We start from the raw sequence: 20,559 nt of genomic DNA on the forward strand, positions 1-20,559 counted from the left end.
GGGAAGCTTTATAAAGAGACAAAGTTTAGAAGAATGAGAGATGATCTCATTAAAATATAAAAAAATATCTTCTACTGGTGATAGGATAGAAGCAGAGATGATGTCTCCCATGCCTGCGATGTCAAAATCAGGGGTCATGGTTTCAACATAAAGGACTGAATTGGGAAGATATTTCTTCAGCCAGTGGGTGGTGATCTTTGGAAATCTCTGCCCATTAAGGCTGTGGAGGAGAAGTCACTGAGATGATCAAAACAGATCAAAAGATTTTTGGATATGGAAGGAGTACGGAGTCAGTGAAGGAAGGAGTCACTGAGGTAAAAGATCAGTCGCAATCTTCAGTGGTGGAGCCGGCACATGGGACCGAGACAACCCCTCTCATCCCTCCCACGACCTATTTGTCCCACTGCCGTCTGGCAAGCGGTACCGGAGCATCCGGGCCAGAACTACTAGACTGTACAACAGTTTCTCCCCCCAGGCTGTCAGGCTCCTGAATACCCTGGAGGCCATCTCAGACAAATGCCGCACCAAAAGCCCTGGTTTGCACAACAGCGTATAAGAACCTTGGCTGCTGCTGAACATGTTTATACACTTAGTGCAACACAACGAGTTCTGGATTTTCTTTGTCCAACTCGGTTTTGCACTAACCCTGCACTAATTTTGTACTCTGTATATACTGTTTCTTGCACTATTTGTACTTGCAAAATTTTTTTGTCTGCGTTTATTGTATGTCTGTTCGATGTACTTCCTCTGTTGTGTGCGTCAGGGGGAAACGACATTTCGTTCCTCCATGAGCTTTACAGCATATGGGTGAATGACAATAGAGTATGACTTGACTTGAACTTGTATAACTTGAACTTGGATCGCCTTCTCCTGCTCCTTCTGTCCTTCTAACTGGATTGCTGTTGGAAAGAGCCCTTGCAAATTGTGTCCTGAGTTCCCTCCTCTCCTGTTGAACCTTGCTAGTACCCTCTGATGCTATGAAGTGGGATTGGAGTTCACATTTTCTGTTTGGATAACTTTGAGAAAGGTCTTCATGGGCACAGCGGCAAAAAGGAAACCATGTCCATTCCATTCCATTTAAGACGCTACAAGCTGTCTTTCTGATTTCAGACATACTGGGAGTGATTCTGACCTTGTTTGGAGTGGAAGTAAAAATCAGAAGATGCGCTGCTAATTTTCAAACAGTTGCCTTGTATCATGCTCACAATGTCACGTGTACTTTACTGGATTGGAAAGCTTCAGAGAGAAAGGAGGAGTCATTGGAGTAGACATAATGGATGCTAAGATGACATGGTCTAAATTTATCATGCCATTACTGGGCGATTTTAGGCATACAAAATGGGAAGTTGGTGGGAAATCATGCTGCTGCATCCCTCAATTTGACGAGGACAGTGTGCCCCCCACAGTTCAGGTAACGGAAATCCGCCCTGATGGAATTCACAAATCACTACCAAAATATTTGAGATATAAATAAAAATTTGCTTTTATGGAAGAGAACCCCCCCCCCCAATAAATAAATACAAAATGCAAAAAAAACCCAACAAATTTTGTCAGTTTTTGTCAAGGGTTCGCATTACAGAAAACCATGATATAGATGGTCTGCTAAGGAATGCAACCCCTCTGTAATGAGGGTCTGTAATGGAGGGTCTGTAATGGAGGGTCTGTAATGTAGGATCTGTAATGTAGTGTCTGTAATGTAGGGGCTGTAATGAGGGGCTGTAATGTAGGGTCTGCTAAGGAATGCAACCCCTCTGTAATGAGGGGCTATAATGGAGGGCAGTAATGTAGGGTCTGCTAAGGAATGCAACCCGTCTGTAATGAGGGGCTGTACTGTATTCCCAGGATTTCCTCCTGGAAGTGGTGGGCCAATCCCAGATAATGAACCTGCAGGATTGGGCCATTCTCCCGTTTCCAATCCTGTGACTTGGGCAATGCCTGTTGCCAGGGGAGTTGATGCGCCATTGGCACCAAGCGTTGCCAAGTGCTGCAGGGCAAGGAGAGCGCTCAACAGCTCTGTTTACTTCATGCTTCACATACTTTAGTCATCAAGGAAAACATGTTCTGAGGTTTAACAAGCTGTTTATTATTTACAAAAAAAAGCATTCAAAATTAAAATAATTTATCTTCAGTTACATAGTTGAAACTTTAAATTAACTAATATTAAAAAGATGGAGTTTTCTTTAAAATACTGGAGATGTTGTGCTCAGTAATGCTGAGTGAAATCCAAATACAACCAACACATCAAACAACTGGCATGACGGATGTACCTCGGTACAAGTGACAATAATAAACCAATACCAATACCAATAAATCATCTTCATGGTCATGAACATTTTGCCAGTTCCATTTCAGTAATGGCAGGCTGCGGTTGAAGCTTCTCAGACTCGTAATTTGCTCAGGAGTTCAGGGGCAGGTGATCCTGCCCACTTACTGTCCTGTCGTCTGTGAGCTGAGCCGAGCTGAGAATCGACATGATAGGGGGACAAATGAAGTTCCACATTTTACAGTCCTGGAGTCAGACGTGATTGGAAGGGTGATGAAATGACTGAGACCTCTTCCCAAGTTATGTGCAGTCAAGGTGTGTCAATGAGTACCATCCCTTTAATAGATGGCCTGCTGTTTGATGGCCTAATTAGTGGCAATAACTTATTACCAGGGAGATGTTGGGCAGCACCACTGAGATACACAAGGAGTTTGGCTGTAACTGCAATGCACCTGTGCTTTGCACCGATCAACGGCTGGATGTTCACATTGCCAAGTGAAATCTCTCAAAACTGTTCCCCAGTAGAAAAAGAAACATGGAAGTAAGAATAAATAATATACAATAATCTGCCTTTTGTAAAATACACTAGTCATAGGGTGTTAGTAGGATACAATTTTCCCCACGATCCATAAAGGAAGACATATTTGAATTCCATGATACATTACGTACCAGCTGATAGCAGAAGTAAGCAGTATATTCCACTGATAATCACATGTACCATTCTTTATACCTTAGACAGAGTCTTTATGAATTTGCACCTGCTTCACAATTAAATCGTACAAGAATGCACGCCACCATGTGACAGAACATTAAGTTCACACGGACTGAGCACTCCAAACCTCATTCCAGATTAGACTGCCCAGTAGGCACATTGACTCAGCCTGAATAAACAGAGTCAATTATTTATCTTTACAAATAATGAGTTAATCCTTTGTTTCAAATGAAATTTCAATTTTACATTTATACTTTCACCTTTGATAAAGTGTTTGTATAAATTTCCCTTCAGCGACAACCCAGTAAAATTGAAACCAAAGGAAACTCAAGGATTATGCTGTGATGCCAAAATATAATATAAACACAATAAATTACAGAATAATTCTTCCTCCAGGGAATGTTGGTCTTGAAGCTCAAACTCGCTTGCAGTTCAGCAGGTGACGCTTAATATATCCCACGTAAGTAATCCGATAGTGAGTGTCCATCTTCCAGAAATACTGGTCACGCAGGAAGTAGAAGCTCACTGAAAGAGAATAGATGATAACGTTCAGTGACTTTGGTCTCTCGTCCAGTAATTTAACCACAATGCTACCACACCCCATGTTCCTCTATGTATTGTGTATAGTTCCTGTCTTGTTAAACAATGTTGGTTAGGCAATAGGATTAGACTATGCATAGTAGTATGATATTCGAAACTGTAATTGTTCTGATGAACTTACTTTGGTGCATGAATACAATATTGGAATCGACAGGCACGTGATGGAAATCGTCGTAAATTTGACTGACTCTGTCGACTTTCTGAGTCTCCATGTTGACCCTGAATGTCAGATATAAAACGCACTGTTAAGTTCAATGCAATTGTAACTCTTCCACTAGCAAGAGGAATTAATTAATTAAGTACGATTTGAAATCTTACTTTAAAAAAACAATTCCAGAAATACATGCATTAGTTTAATTTGACTCAACCCCACATGCTCCTGCTGAAAGCACACGTGACCATCGGCTACTGCTATGAATCTTGCCTGTCACACAGAAGCTTTTTCTAAGGTTTGCACGGCCAGATATCTTGTGTTAATTTCACTATTCACTCCAAACATTCATGGTCCAATTTGGGGAAGGAGGTGAATATTACGGACAGAGCAAATTGTATATTGGATGCTTTAAATTTCTTTTTAGAATCTAGAATGTCACTAACATGGCAGCATTTACTGCCCGTCCTTAATTGTCTTTGAGCAGGTGATGACTGAGCTGCCCTCTTAGAATTCTGCAGTCCTTCTGGTGAAGATTCTGCCACAGTGTTGTTGGGTAGGGCATTCTAGGATGTAGACCCAGAGACAATAGACTACTGCCGATATATTTCCAAGTCAAGATGGTGGGGACTTGGAGGGGAAATCTGCTGGCGGTGTGTTCCCATGTGCCCGCTGGCCTTGTCCTTCCTGAGTTGGGAGGAGCCAGGGTGAGGACCTGGATGGTTGACACTACAGCCTGTGGTGGTGGTCGGAACAAAGTCCTGGTGTGACGCTGCCCTACAGCTCCTGCCGGCTCTGGCAGAGCTCTCACTAGGTTCAGGAGGAGGTGTTGGTCACACCTGAATGTTGAGGAGAGGGTCGGTCCACCTGTCGAACAGTTGGAGGTTGGGTCAGGGGTAGGATCGGTCGACACACAAGCCTGAGGATTTGGGTGAAGGAAGAATATGTGCCGAGAAAACTACTGAAAGAAAATTTACTCATGAGGTATTAAATGCTTTGGGACCCCATGTAAACTTCACCTTATGGTTCAGTGTAAGTGGCCGGAGAGAGTCTTGCATGCCTACAAGGGCTTTATACTAGTGTTGTGAAAAGGGGGCTTTGCACATCATGTGATATCATTTGGACAATCAGTGTGTGTGTGCATCAGAGTTGGGAAGGTGTGTTATGTGCATAGAAGATACCCAGTCACATTGAGTAGTTAGGTTTTAGATGAAATTCTCGCATACAGCATGTAAAAACGTTACTCTGTCTGAGAGGGTTTCTCCCTTCTGATCTCTGCACATCACGCTCACCTCCAAACCTTCTGCCCACCGAACAGCTGCACGTTCCTCCGATTTATCATGATGCCACCGACTATCCGTTCCACTTGGTCATCGATGCCCAGTTTGCTGATATCTTTGGGATAGCCCTGCAGCAGCCTGGTGTCAGAGAATGCCCAGTACCATCTCCCTGTACAAAAGGTAAAGAAACAGCTTAATTTGAGTTTACTCCAATAAAGGAAACATTAACAGAACTTCATCAGCTCAGAAGGACACTTGCAGAGAAGGAAGATCACACACTAAGGTAACATGTCCCTGTCTGGTCTTTATGGTATGAACCACTTAAAATAATTAAGTACCACCACGGCAAAGTCTTGCGATGCATTAAATATTCATTTGCCAGAACTGTCAACAATTTAGGCTAATGCATTTTCAAGTGAATTCTCTTCAGGTATAAAATGGTGATCAATAGGTTAAATAGACCAGAGCTGGGGTTTACATTTAAGCACAGCTTCGGTTTGCAATAGTGAGACAAGCCAGTTATTCCTAGTTAAAATGAAAGCAATTTATGCTCAAAGTAAAGAGCAGTGAATCTAAATTTAAGAAGGGCGTACAATCCATAATTGGCTGTGATAATATTGTGTGACAATAAGTAAGATGCTTGTTATTACTTCTGTCTTAATCTGTTGTCTCTCTTTGACAATGTTTCCTGATCAATAGTTACCAAAGATTCGGTTTCTCTGTTACATTCCAGCTCAAACACATTCACACTGATTTATGAAAAACCAAACTGATCCATTCCATAGGTTAAATTAATATTAAAAAAGATTTTTTTTTACAGAAGATTGCATTATCCATGCTTTTAATGTATGTTGCCCCATTATCTTGATTTGCTGTTAGTGTGGCCCAGTACTTTTCAAAAACAATTCTTCATCAATAATTCAAGCAAACCTGAGAAAATGTAAACGTTCTGGCTAATTGGATCTTCAAAGGCAGCATCGATTTTGGAAGGAGCTTTTGGCCACAGTTTTGCAATTGGAATCGGTCCTTTGACAACTTTCTTCGTTGTTGCAAGTTTCCAAACATTTCTAGAAGAAGTGAAAATAAGTTCATGATAACTATTTATTCAACGCACCACGGATATCACCGGCAAGGCCAGCACTTGCCCATCCTAACAAGAGGGGGCAGTAAAGAATTAACTGCAGTGCTGGATAAGGAGTTACCTAAAGTCTAGAGTAGGGGAAGGTCAGTGGAGTTCCTTCCCTGAAGGACATCGTGAACTAGATTTTGAAAACACTTGTGTAATTTCATCACTCATCATTACTGAGATCAGCTTTTTGTTGTAAATTCCAGATTTATTTATTGATTTGAATTTAAATTCCCTCTCAGTTGTGATGAGATTTAAACCCATTTCCCTGGATCAATGATCAAGGTCACTAGATCCGAGTTCAGTAATTTAACCATTATACTACAATACACCACTGTTACCCCAATCTGAATCTCTTTGTTTCTTTTTGCAATTCTAACATTGTTGAGAACAGGTACAGGCCAGTTGGAGACACAAGAGAGGCCGCAGACGCTGGGAATCTGGAGCAGCACACAAAGTGCTGGAGGAACTCAGCGGGTCAGGCAGCATCTGCTGAGGGAGATGGACAGTTGGCGTTTTGGGCCGAGACAGAGGGGAGATAGCCGGTGTAACAAGGTGGGGGGAAGGGGGGGGAAAGAGCTGGGGGGTGACGGGTGGGTCCAGGTGAGGGGGGGGTGATAGGCAGGTGGGGGGGGGAGAGTGGGAGTGATGTCGGAAGCTGGGAGGTGATCGGTGGAAGTGACAAAGGGCTGAAGATGGAATCTGATAGGAGGGGACAGTGGACCCTGGGATAAAGGGAAGGAGGTGGGGAGGGGAACCGGAGGGAGGGACGTGTTGGTGATGGGCAGGTGGAGGGGGGGAGGGACGGGAGAGAGAAGGGGTGACGGGGGCCGGTGGGATAAGGAAAAGAAAACAGTTAATTTGTCCAGTTGTCCCTGCCGCTACTGAAGCTTCTCCCCTCATTAATCACCTCGGCCCATCAGCAGAATGGCCTCAATTAGTCCTTGTATTAGCAGACTTTAAATATCAGGCATTGCATAAAGCATATGCTACAGTTGGCAATGGAAGGTGCAGTGATAAAACTTCTGTATTATGTGTCCTTCCACATCTTGCCGCGACCTTGAGCAGGGTACCTGGGCAGTTGTCGGAAGAGGGGTAGCGGTGTGTTTGGGGAAGAGGGGTGATGAATAGAAATCCCCCGTGTAACATAAAACGCATTAAGACAAGTTCATAACTGTGCACGTGTATGATGTGCTCCTGTTTCAACTGCCCTCTCCAAACTCTGTCAAATTTAATGAGCTATTCACGTTCCTGTTCCTATGAATCCTTTATCCTCACAACTACCCAATGGAAAATAGTCTCATTCTTCAGAAAATATCGATGCAGCAAAGGAATACAGTCCCATGAAGACAGGAAGATTGGTGGCAAATGGAGTAAAATCTCATAAGGTAAGATAAGATCAGATATCTTTATTAGTCACATGTACATCGAAACACACAGTGAAATGTATCTTTTACGTAGAGTGTTCTGGGGGCAGCCCGCAAGTGTCGCCACGCTTCCGGCGCCAACATAGCATGCCCACAACTTCCTAACCTGTACGTCTTTGGAATGTGGGAGGAAACCAGAGCACCCGGAGGAAACCCACGCAGACACGGGGAGAACGTACAAACTCCTTACAGACAGCAGCCGGAATTGAACCCAGGTCACTGGTGCTGTAATAGCGTTACGCTAACCGCTACACTACTGTGCTTGCCCTCATCTAAGATTTCTGAATGGTCCATGAACCCATGAACACTGCCTCATTACTCCCTCTTTGCACTACTTATTTATTTCTGTAACTTCTAGTAATTTTTCTGCCTTGCACTGTACTGCTGCCGCAAAACAACGCATTTCACGACATATGTCAGTGATAATAAACCTGATTCTGATTCTGACTCCTAAGGTATTAGTTTCCGAGGAAGTGCAGCACAACTTCAACAGAATGTCACCGTGGTTTGAAGTGTTAAACTATGATGCTAGATCATGTAAATTAGAGTAGTATTCCCAGGAATGTGGAAGACCAAAGGATCGATTTGATCATTTGGGGATCTGGGAACCACATGATTGAAAAGCAGAGTGTGGGACAAGAGGAATTTTGGAGCCCTACAACTAAGAAAACAAATTAGGGAAACATTCTTTCATACAATGTTTTGTTGAAGTGCAAAGCCATCCCACAATAAAACAGCAGGTTAGTCAATTACTGAGGATATAAAGGGATTATAGAGACAACTCAGGTGGATGTCATTGGAACACAGTTCTGTCGTATAACAACAGGATTGAAGGCCAAACAGCACATTTATATTCCTGTGTGTTTCCCCAGCTGAAAAGGTTTTTGCTTTGTTTCCACAACCTTAACTAATCAACGGATTAAAGTAATGATTGCTTACCCGTTCTTGAAGAAATGAAGTGTTTTCTTTATACTTGCAACAGCATCGTAGTTGTCAACTTTGCAGATGTCTGCAGGTGGCTCAGCAGTAGTTGTTGAAACTGGTGCTGCTGTTGTTGAAGCTGATTCAGTAGTTGTTGAATCTACTAACGTTGTAAAGCTGGGTGTAGAACTTGATTTTGGTCCTGTGAACACAACAAAATAATGCAAGTGTGTCGAAAATAACCATCTTAATATTTAGGTAGAAGACTTTGTGCTTTTGTCTATTAGCATGGAATACTAGAGTTGATCGTACCATATAGATGCTGTATTCCAGCAATGTCATCATTGGATAACTTGAAGTTCTCTGTGTAGCTGTACATTGGGTACATTAGGGCATCCTTGATGGATGAATGATCCAATCCCAGAGAATGTCCAAATTCATGGGCTGCCACTAAAAATAGGCTGTATCCTACACAAACAACAGATAGATTTCAGTTGCTAAGATAAGATTTCTTTATTAGTCACATGTACATCGAAACACACAGTGAAGTGCATCTTTTGCGTAGAGTGTTCTGGGGGCAGCCCGCAAGTGTCGCCACATTTCCGGCGCCAACATAGCATGCCCACAACTTCCTAACCCGTACATCTTTGGAATGTGGGAGGAAACTGGAGCACCCAGAGGAAACCCACGCAGGCAGGGGGAGAACATACAAACTCTTTACAGACAGCGGTCGGAATTGAACCCGGGTCGCTGGCACTGTAAAGCGTTATGCTAACCACTACACTTTCTTCATCTCACGCCATCCCTGTCCTCCTAAAAGCATCCTCCCTGAAGCAGAAAGCCCAGAATAGCCCACCTTGGTTCATCTTGCTGAGCATAGTGTAAATAATGAATGTTGGGTCATTGTTCAAAGGATGTATCTATTGTTTGAGTAATTCATCCAAACGAGCAACTCACAAAACTTAGCTCAGTCATGGAGTGTTGGGAAACCATTTGGCGTTGGCTTAGCAACAACAACACTGATTGTAAAACTGCTCCTGTACTCTTTCAACATCACTTTCCAGTAGTTAGAGACTAAACTTAGGGTCATTTTCCTGCTTCCTATAGCAAAGCAATCGAAGTCCATTGCAGCTTCCTCATTGCCCAAGTTGAGCTAACTTGGCTATCACTGGAATTTGAAACTAGCAGTTTGTTAAACTTTGTGTCTGAATATCCTATTAGACAATGGGCTGCAAGGGAACTATTTTGGAATATTAAATAATTTGACAGTTTAAATGAACCGTCGTTTAACATCAGAGTAATTCTAAATTAAGAAACTCAGGAAAGTATGGAAGACCCTGGAAGACATCTCTTTTTCTCATAAACATACACATGGACACATTATCTGACAGAGAGAGAGAGAAAGAGAGTGAGAGAGAGAGAGTGAGTGTGAGAGAGATAGAGAGAGAGAGATAGAGAGTGAGAGATAGATCAAAAGAGGGAAAGAAAGAGTGAGTGTGACAGAGATAGAGAGATATAGAGAGAGAGCGAGGGGGGAGAGAGAGAGAGAAAGAGTGAGGGAGAGAGAGAGAGTGGGGTGACAGGGAGAGAGGGGAGTGAGAGAGAGAGGGAGAGAGATAGAGAGGGGGAGAGAAAGAGAAAAAATCATTTATCATAAATTACTTGCTCCACATTGTGACTTCTGCTGCCGATGGATACCTTACATTACTCAGGAGAGCGGACCAGAACATTTTTGAAAGAATACGTAAGGGACCTGCAGATAATGTGTCCTGGAGCAAAAAAAAACAGACAGCTGGAGGAACTAAGTGTGTCAAGCAGTATCTGTGTGTGTGTGGGGGGGGGGGGGGGAGGGGGTAGGAATTGTTGATGCTTTGCAAAAGCCTGCATCAGGTTTTGACCCAAAACGTCAACAATTCCTTCTCCCCCCACAGAGGCTGCTCGACTGCTGAGTTCCTCCAGCAGATTGTGTGTTGCTCCAGATTCCACCCTTTGCCGTCTCTGGTGTCTCCAAGTGATTTTAACAGTTTGGTGTAAGGAATAGTTCACTGGGCTGATGTTTTACATTTTGTATCGTGGAAGAATGGTATCAGAAAATAAGCAACAGCGGAGAGTTGAACTGATACTTACCAACATCAGGGCAGAAGCCCCACTTTTTGTCTTCATCAAAGTTACTGGTGGTGGCACACCAGGGCTTCCCATCTGATCGTCCAGCCGTGGTGCACTCACTGTACATTTTGCCATAGAATTTGAAAGGAAATGTACACGTATCGCCATCAGAATTTCCACCCACCACAGCATCAGCTGCAAGATAAATGTTACACGCAATAAGGTAAGATCAGAGGAAGGAGACGCATCAAGAGCTCAGTCTAAAATAAAGCTTCAAGGTTTGTCAGACTAGTAGAACGTGAGTGAAATGGTTGAAACATGAATTTAAAGACAGTCTGCAGAAAGAATTCTTTACTCAAAGGGCCATAAGCATTTGTAACTCTCGAGTAGGGAGAACAATGGGGTGAAAAGAGGAGGGGAATTCAGATTTAGTTGGACGTAAGCTGGGTGAGGCGGAGGTTTGGTGGCCTTGCTGCATTTTCTTATCCCTGACCTTCTGTTCAGCTCTGTTACAGTCTGCCAGGAAAATAAAACACGGAAGAGAAATCTGAAATTGATAATCCATGTTGTGCATTAATTTCCTCTGCAATTTGCCTCAATTTGACCTTCACTGAGAAACCATTCTGCGACCAACAGCAGCCCCCAGTGCTCTTGGCCTGTAACACTTCTTCACGTACAAGTGTTGCAGACTATTTTACTACAGTGAGCTACACATCTAGTCTCCAGAAGAAATACATGCTAAATAAAAACTGCCATGTGTGCTTCTTGACATCCAAGGCAGTAGATCTGGTTTGGCAAAACATAATGCAATTACTGAAGAGATCTTTCCAAATATGAATAATTACCTGGACTGGGACAGAAGCCATACTTTTTATCCACGTCATAGTTGCTGGTGGTTGAACACCATTTGAGGCCATCACTACGACCCTCTGATGTGCACTGATCGTAACTCTTGCCATCAAATACAAAGGGGAACACACAGGGTGAACTGTCACTATTTCCACCAAAGGTATAGAGCACTAAACAAAAAATGAATGGAAAGTAAAATAATTAAAACAAACTGTAATGAAGCAACATAACAACTTTATGGAAATCTCAGTTGAAATAGTACTAGAAGCTACTTCATGTATCAGTGGTGATAATTTAGTTGATTAAATAACGTTACAAGTTTTAAGATGGTCCTGGACTTCAAGTCCATCCTGTTCACTTTTGAAACCAATGACACATTTGTCCGGCATCTACACCTTTTATTGGCCATCTGTATTGGTTGGTTGGCTATGAGTTAATAAAATCCAAGTTCAATCATCTCCCCTCGTTCTACATCCCCACCCATGGGTGCTACAGCACATGTCATAGGGCAGTGACCATTAATGGTTTTTTGGTACTTCTTACTCTTCAGGTGATCTCAAAACCGTTCAGCTCTGTTACAGTTACCCAGGCTTAGATAATGTGTTCAACATTGCTGGGTGTTGAAATAGGAATACTGGCAACTTAAGGCAACCTGAAAGTCGTAAGCTTTCATTTTCGCTATGATAAATCATTAAGTTTGATTCAGTTATTAATGATTTAATTGCATGTTATTAGGGTCAATGTTTTTATTTCTGCTGGCAACTTGGTTAAAATCCATAAGATAGAATCAGTATATTTTTTTAATCTTTTGAAATATCTGTAACAGTTCAACAACGATGATAACACTGCAGTAAACTAATGCAGAAACGTAAGGTGATACCAATTCAAACTGCTTCATGTCCTATCAGCTTGTCAGCAGCTGGAATGAAACACTGAAGTGAAACCTGAGGAAAGCCACAGTAAAACTGTAAGCATTAACATGGAGTTCATCAGAATGAATGGACAGCAACTTACGTCCATGTGGGCAGAATCCATACTTCTGGTCTCTATCGAAGTCCGGGGTGGTGGCGCACCAGACATACCCGTCAGATCTTCCATCTGCAGTACACGCCTTATATGTCTTCCCGCCAAATGTAAACGGGAAGTGGCAGAAATCGCCATTGGCATTTCCAAAATGAGTCTTAACCACTGCCAGAAGGAAAGGAAAGCATTAGGGTTGGATGGGCTCCCCTCGGAAGCACGTTCTACCAGTGATTGTTTCTTGGAGATGCAAAGATGAATGACACAGGATGTGCTCCTTAAGGAGTGTGACAGGGTAGATGTTGAGATATTTCGGCCAGTGGGAGAAACTTGGGTGAGGGGTTGCAAAACTTGGGGGCAGTCAGTTACAACTGAGTCGCAAAGGAATTTCTTCTTGCAGAGGTTGGCGAACCTCTAGAATTCTCTACACCCGAGAGTTATGGAGGTGGGATCATTAGGGTATTTAACGAAGAAGTTGATACATTTTTGAAAGATGAGGGACTTAAAGGCTGTGGGAACTGGCACAGAGGAGGAGGCCTGGGGCAGATCAGCCAAGAACGTATTGAATGGGGAGTCAGGCTTTGGGGGGCTGAATGGCCAACTCCTGCTCTCATGTCCTTTAGTAGTCTGCCGTTTGGTGACTATCATAAATCTTTGGGAAAACAGTGAGAGATTCACCGCGTTCAAGGTTAGTTACCTGCTCCCGTTCCCAAGGTCCAGAACTCATCATCATCAAAATGGGCATCACCATGCAGACTGCCATATATGTCCTTTCCGGGTGGGTAGGCGTGTGCCAACAGACCATCTTTTCCATCAAATGGATATTGGTCTCCATGCCCTTCAAGAAATATAATTGAAAGAGATTCACTATATAAATCTAGAAGCAGAGATCTAGAAATCTACAAGTCCCGAAGACAGGCATTGAAAGACAATACGAGAGCCCAGCCAGTGAACGTTGGTGGAATGTTGAGCTGGGGTAAGAGCATAGAGTTAAAGCTAAGTCCCTCTTCATCCTAGATTCTCCCACACTTTCCAGAAAGATGTATCGGCATGGGATTAGGGCCTCGTTAGATCTGGAGATGCCATTGTCCAGAATGTTCTTTGGAAGTCAAGGATGAAGCGCGAGTCTTATGGTTACAGCTGTTTCATTAGTTGTTCATCGTAGTGCAGGTCAGACAGGGTCAGCCTGCACCAGCAAGTAAAGAAGTAACAAAGAAACTTGACCACCTACTCTCCCTTTATACTGCAAACTGGTCTGAGCCAGTTTAGATAGGGAAACCCGTGAACAGGTACTGACTGAGTCACACTTCAGCTTTGCAAAGAAACTAAATATATAACCATTGCATATTTATAAACCTATACTAAGTATATAACCAAATATAATACAAGATACAGAAAAACAGGAGATTATACAAACATCTGAGCAAGCATAAAGACTGCTAAAACTACAAGGAAAAATTCCAATCAAAACAACAACCTGGGCCCTAATCCAACAGGCTGGTCACTTTGCTCCCACAATCACAGGTAATTGAAGTGTTTATCACTGAGGTTAGCCCAGCTGTATTTACAAATGGATCATTCAATATACTTTTGAGAAGCTGCCAAATATCTTCAACTTGTCTCCAGCAAAATCCACCTTCCATAGTTGGGCTGACATAGAAAACTCACCACTTAGTTCATTCATAAACAAAAAAATGCTGTAGAAATCAATGAAAGTGAAGAGAGAAACCAAACGGAACTATTGAGAAACACAAAGGCTGGCCACTCACATCTTCTGCCGAACTGAATCATGATGTCTGCTTCCCCACTGTAGATTCTAGTGAACGTTATTGGAGTGATATCACTCCACAGCTTAAACGCACGAGCGATCGCATCGTCGACGACTGCTGGATCCAAGTCAGGTGTATAGGTTACTATTCTGTTTGGGGGGGAAAAGAAAATCATCACAATGATGCTCCAGATTTCAGGTCACATGTTTTCAGTGTCATGGAAGATGTAAACTGTGCTTAGTTTATTCTTGTAAATCACCAAAACACTGTCATTTCGGCCCTGTCATTTTGCTTTGAAATGGAATTCATGTTGGTACAGATCGAAATAGCAAGAGTAAATAACATTCCATAATTAAGACAACTCAGCAATAACGTTGTGGCTGGTATAGCCCTGGTTAATTAACTGTGGCCTCTTTTACTGTGGCCACTGAACCTTCCTGAAGAGATGTGGTACCAGTGCCATCCTAGCTGATGCAACCCAGTGGAGTCACTGTGGTTGTTATCTGGTCTACAAGGATCTCCATTTTACTTACCGCTGCCTTGCTGAACAGTTAATATCTCTAAACTTTACTCAGTGTTTTTACTGCCAGTTGCTCAATGTATCTCTCCATCCCAACCATTATGAATTCCCTGGAAGCTCAAGAAGTCACTCAAATCATGAGCCTTGTTTAACTCCCATGAATTACTTATTGGAAATTGGTTTGTACGTCTACACTTGTTGACAGATTTCATGGTTTTCTACTAAAAATGGATCACCTTTACACCTCACGTCTACTTTTCTTAAATGTAAGCCATTTTCTTCATGTACTCACCTGTAGGTTAAGTCAGTGTGATCCCATTTTTCGTCATCAAACGTCTTGTAGCTAAGAACATCAGGCACCCCACAGCGCGGCCGTCTCATGGCACTGAGTGTGGTTGTATCAAGTTCCCCTGTTTCGGGCAGACCTAGGTTCCTTTGCACCTTTGTGATGGCAGATTTTAGGCTAATCATGGAATTGCCTGTCCCTTTTAAATTCACATAGCCAAATCTCTGCAGGTAGTTCTGTGGACAACAAGACGAAGAGAGCATTTCTGATGTGATTGCCTGGACAACTGAATGTTTGGGAAAGCACCTGGTAATGAACATTAGTGCTATATATCATGCTTTATCTCTGTATACACACACACAAACACAGACAGACAGACAGACACACACACACACACACACACACACACACAAATATTTTTTAAATCAGATAACAGGGTCAAAATGGAAACATTTGCTGATTTTCCTCCTTGTCTATTTTCGGGAATATGGACCAATCGTAGTAACTCGGATTGCCAGCCCAGCATGTGACCTACTTAATGTGCCTGCTGCGCTCTTGGGAGGACCTTACACGCAATCTTCCTTGATACCACGTGAGACCTGTGGTCCCCGACGCAAGATAACAGCTAGCCTTTGCAAATCCAAGCAGGTTAGCCTCAGAGTTAGAGCTGACTGTGCAGGATCCATGAGTATGAAAACTCTGCTGCTCACATAAGACTCAGAATAGATAAAAAATCCACATTCTTATACCTCTCACGTGACCTTCTCAGTTACAGTTCAGAACTAAGCTGTCCTGCTCAGTTTTTTGCTGCTGTAAGTGTTCTGTGTACTGTGCCTAATTACATCTGAAGCATGTTACCACTGAAACCCGAGGGAAAATATAAGAAGATTTATCACCGGTTGGGCCAAAGGACTTGTATTCATGCTGTATTTGTGGACACAGCCCAGCGCGTCAAGGAAACCACCTTCCCCTCCAGGGACTCTGTCTTTACCTCTCGCTGCCTTGGTGAAGCAGCCAGCATAATCAAAGACCCCACCCACCCGGGTCATTCTCTCTTCTCTCCTCTCCCATAAGGCAGAAGATACAGGCGCCTGAGGGCACGTACCACCGGGCTCAAGGACAGCTTCTATCCCACTGTGATAAGACTATTGAACGGTTCCCTTATATGATGAGATGGACTCTGACCTCACGATCTACCTTGTTGTGACCTTGCACCTTATTGCACTGCACTTTCTCTGTAGCTGTGACACTTTGTACTGTTATTGTTTTTACCTGTACTACCTCAATGCACTCTGTACTACCTCAATATAACTGCACTGTGTAATGAATTGACCTATACGATCGATATGCAAGACAAGTCTTCCACTGTACCTTGGTACAAGTGACAATAATAAACCAATACCAATACCATTAAACCATTCAACCAGCAGGGAAAAAACTATCCTCTCTGGAACCCAAACATTAACATGAAAAATAATGTAAGGAATTATAAGATTACTACATTAATTAGGTTCATAATTAGGTTGGAAGAATTCAAATTTTATTTTTTTTAATTATTCAACAGTTATTAATGTTTATTTTTAGGCATTTATTTTGATTTATTTTTGGTTTAAATTTTCTAGATTGCTCACAATCAGTATTTGCAATAACAAAAAAAATTACTGCAGTTTTTTGAAAAGTAAAAATCTGCAGATGTTGTAAATCTGAACTGAAAACAGAAAATTACTTTTTTTTGGCATGAAACGTTTAACTCTGTTTCTCTCTCCATAGATGCTGTCTGACCTGCTGAGTATTTTCTGTTTTTATTTCTGCTGTTTAATAAAATTGTGTAGGATAAACTTTCTTAAATTTAACTCCAACGACTAAAGAATGCATGCAATAAATAATTTACAGTTCTGCCCTGGGGAAGGAAATTCTAGCCAGAGAAGCAAATACCTTTCCAACTTATTGCAGTTAACACACATTAATTAACTGATTATGATCAACAGAAATACCTTCTTAGCAATTGATGCATGCAAGTTAAAATTAATACTTAACAGTGTTTACTGATAAAATAGAAAGATCCTGACAAGCCCGTGCACATTATAATTCCTGGGGCTTGTGCAATCCTACGTTGGGAAACCACATTTGAACTGTTGTGGCTTTAACAATGAAAGCCAATAACTGCAGCCAAATGTAGTGCACTCCTCACGATTCTCCAGACCAATTTATGCTTCTTCCACATTTCCCCTCCCTCTCGACAAGCTCCTTATTTACACCGACAGTTTGATTAAAGATAAAGCTGCCAGTGACCTTCAAGACTGTGAGGGGAAACAATAACCCCGATCATGTCCATTCTAAAACCACACACTTGGGGTCCTTCCAACTTGGTGACAATCAGAACCTGGATCCTCTACCCGGTTTAGTGATTCTGAGACCAACCGCAGGACCCAAAATCGTTACCTTGCTGAGGTCAGCTGTTGCGTTCAGGGACATGAATCAACCCCAAGCGCTTTTGGGCTGACCAGCTCCAGGCGATTACGTAACCACTCTACTCGTATGATTTATCTCTGCTAAGCTGTCTTCAAAATTTCCATACTGTCACTGGGTTCTGAAATTCTGAATGAAGGAATGCTGATGGATTGAGGAGGGAGAACGTAGAACATAGAACACTACAGCACAGTACAGGTCCTTCAGCCCACAATGTTGTGCCGACATTTTATCCTACTCTAAGATCGATCTAACCTTTCCCTCCCACATAGCTCCCCATTTCTCTATCATTCATGTGTCTACCTAAGAGTCTCTTAAATGTATCTGCCCCACCACCTCTACAGGCAGTGCATTCCACGCACCCACCACTCTCTGTGTAAGAAACTTACCCCTGACCTCCCAGGAGATGGCTTGAATGGAGTATAAACACTGGCAGAGAGCACCGGAACCAAGGCTCAATGCTTTTGGGTTGTAGATTTTAGGTAACTCTATGAAATTAAAAGTATCCTGCAGGTTAAAAACCTGAAGGATATAATTTTTCCAACTAAATAAAACCATTTCAACTTGATCTTCTATTGGGTACTCTTCAAGGTTCTTGGTAAATTAACTCCCGTAACTTCAGGTACTTGTTGTGCAAGTGTCCTTGCTGGGTTTCTCGTTCAGGTTCTTTATATTCTCGTTCCATTTTGGAGCAAGGACTCACCCTCCCTTTGCCAATCCAATACCTTGCGACATGTCAGGTAGAATCACCTTCACACAGCTCACGGCATATTTAACATTTCAAAAATCCGTGAGAGGCAATTAAAGTCACTCACTGCCTCATTTATCTTCATCTGTGGTTACTCCCTCCGCACCATGGCCAGTCTGGTGGTATAACTGATGAAGTTGCCACTTGGGATATGAACCCACATTTCCTTTCTGAACTATTATTTAAACCTTTTACTTATTTTAACAAAGAGCATGCAACTACATTCCTCAAAGTGTCAACTAAAGATAGAATCACAAGAAGTTCAAAGCCGCTTTTTATCTTACCATTGCCATCTCAATGTCAGTCATGTTCTGCTCCCCGGGAAATGTCATGACCAGGGGAGTTGTCGGTGCACTGAAGGAACTGTGTGCAAACAGAGCTAGGCTCAACATCACCTCTATCAGCTTCATTTTGTGAGCAAGAGGAAGATCAGCTGGAGTTCCTGGCTCTTCGGATGCTTCTGTTGCTCTGAGCTGGGGAATAGATTGTATATATACACACAGAGCTACTGACATCAGAGACCAGTGACTCAGTTATGTCAAAACAGCATGATTCATTACCTCCAATGAGGAAACCTGGCTCTGTTCCAAGGGGAAAGAAATGTTTGTCAGCATCATTCTTGCAACATATCAATTATTTGAATCCTTGCCACAATTAAAACTGATCATCACTTATGTCAATTAAATGCTGACCACCAATTACATTTGTAATAATTACTATTTTAAAATTACTTGTTGGTGTTTCAAGTGTTTCATATATCTTGGTCAAAGGCACCACTGCAAACTAACCCAAGGGTGATAAGCTGATGCCCATTTTCTGAAAATATTTGAATGCTTAACAAAAATAATCCTCACAGCTGAAATCTAATGCCTCTATGCCGTTTGAACTGTTTTCTTCAGCAGTTTCCTGGTCAACTATTTTGGTTTGCCTAGATCAGAAGCTGCTGGAAACATTCAGGTTGAAGACCTTCAGGACCTATAACGATATCTCCATAGAACCATAGAACCATACAGCACAAAACAGGCCCTTTGGCCCACCGTGTCGTGCCGTCCATCAGACCACCCTCACACTACCTAACCCCTTCCTCCCGCATATCCCTCTATCTCACGTTCCTCCATATGCCTATCCAACAAGCTCTTGAACCTGTTCAATGTATCTGCCTCCACCACCACCCCAGGCAGTGCATTCCATGCACCAACCACTCTTTGGGTGAAAAACCTCCCTCTGACATCTCCCCTGAACCTCCCACCCATAACCTTAAAGCCATGACCTCTCGTCTTGAGCATTGGTGCCCTGGGAAGGAGGCGCTGACTGTCTACTCTATCTATTCCTCTCAATATTTTATATACCTCTATCATGTCTCCTCTCATCCTCCTCCTTTCCAGTGAATAAAGCCCTAGCACCTTAAGCCTCTCCTCATATTCAATACCCTCCAATCCAGGCAGCATCCTGGTAAATCTCCTCTGCACCCTCTCCAATGCCTCCACATCCTTCCTATAATGAGGCGACCAGAACTGAACACAGTACTCTAAATGTGGCCTAACTAGAGTTTTGTAAAGCTGCATCATAACCTCGTGGCTCTTAAACTCAATCCCGTGACTTATGAAAGCCAACATCGCATTGGCCTTCTTAACTGCTCTTTCCACCTGTGAGGCAACTTTCAACAAACTGTGAATATGAACCCCCAGATCCCTCTGCTCCTCCACACTGCCAAGTACCTTGCCGTTTACCCAGTACTCTGCCCTGGAGTTTGTCCTTCCAAAGTGTACCACCTCACACTTCTCCGGATTGAACTCCATCTGCCACTTGTCAGCCCAGCTCTGCATCCTATCAATATCCCTCTGTAAGCTCCGACAGCCCTCCACACTATCCACAACACTGCCTATCTTAGTGTCGTCCGCAAACTTACTAACCCAGGGTCCGGGATCTCCATTTCTCTTTCCACGGATGCTGCCTGACCAACTGCGTGGTTCCAGCACTGTCTGTTCTTATTTCAGATTTCCAGCATCTGCAGTGTTTTACCTTGTCATGGGCTGTTTAAGTGGTCCTCCAGTAAATTGATCCTGCAGCCTAGTCACAGGTTGATTGGTACAATGGGTCATAGCAATAAGCTTTGCTCAGTTCCCGGACCGGGTCCCTGTAGATTCTCATTACTGTTTTGTTATGTTAAAGGCACTGTACAACTGCAAACTTTTGATGAACAATTGCATTCCTCTGTACTCTAATCCAAGGAGGGTCTTTATGTGCAATGGAGGTGTGAGCTTGGCTCTGATGTAAAGGAATACCTCCAAGGCAGGATCTACCCGAGGAAA

General features: G+C 42.7%; 1 protein-coding gene across 1 annotated transcript; it reads right to left on the reverse strand.

Annotated features, from left to right (window-relative positions):
* Positions 1–2,065: 2,065 nt before the first annotated feature.
* On the reverse strand, positions 2,066–18,716 carry mmp9 (matrix metallopeptidase 9). Its single transcript, XM_052031053.1, has 13 exons — positions 18,532–18,716; positions 15,037–15,266; positions 14,225–14,373; positions 13,153–13,293; positions 12,450–12,623; positions 11,432–11,605; positions 10,608–10,781; positions 8,793–8,948; positions 8,499–8,682; positions 5,937–6,073; positions 5,019–5,175; positions 3,697–3,794; positions 2,066–3,500 (listed from the first exon to the last, which is right to left on the reverse strand). The coding sequence occupies exons 1-13, from the start codon at positions 18,655–18,657 to the stop codon at positions 3,391–3,393; spliced, it is 2,010 nt and encodes a 669-aa protein (XP_051887013.1). The 5' UTR covers positions 18,658–18,716; the 3' UTR covers positions 2,066–3,390.
* Between the last annotated feature and the right edge of the window lie 1,843 nt (positions 18,717–20,559).

The sequence above is a fragment of the Pristis pectinata genome, chromosome 16 (assembly GCF_009764475.1).
Source record: "Pristis pectinata isolate sPriPec2 chromosome 16, sPriPec2.1.pri, whole genome shotgun sequence".
Classification (NCBI taxonomy): Eukaryota; Metazoa; Chordata; class Chondrichthyes; order Rhinopristiformes; family Pristidae; genus Pristis; species Pristis pectinata.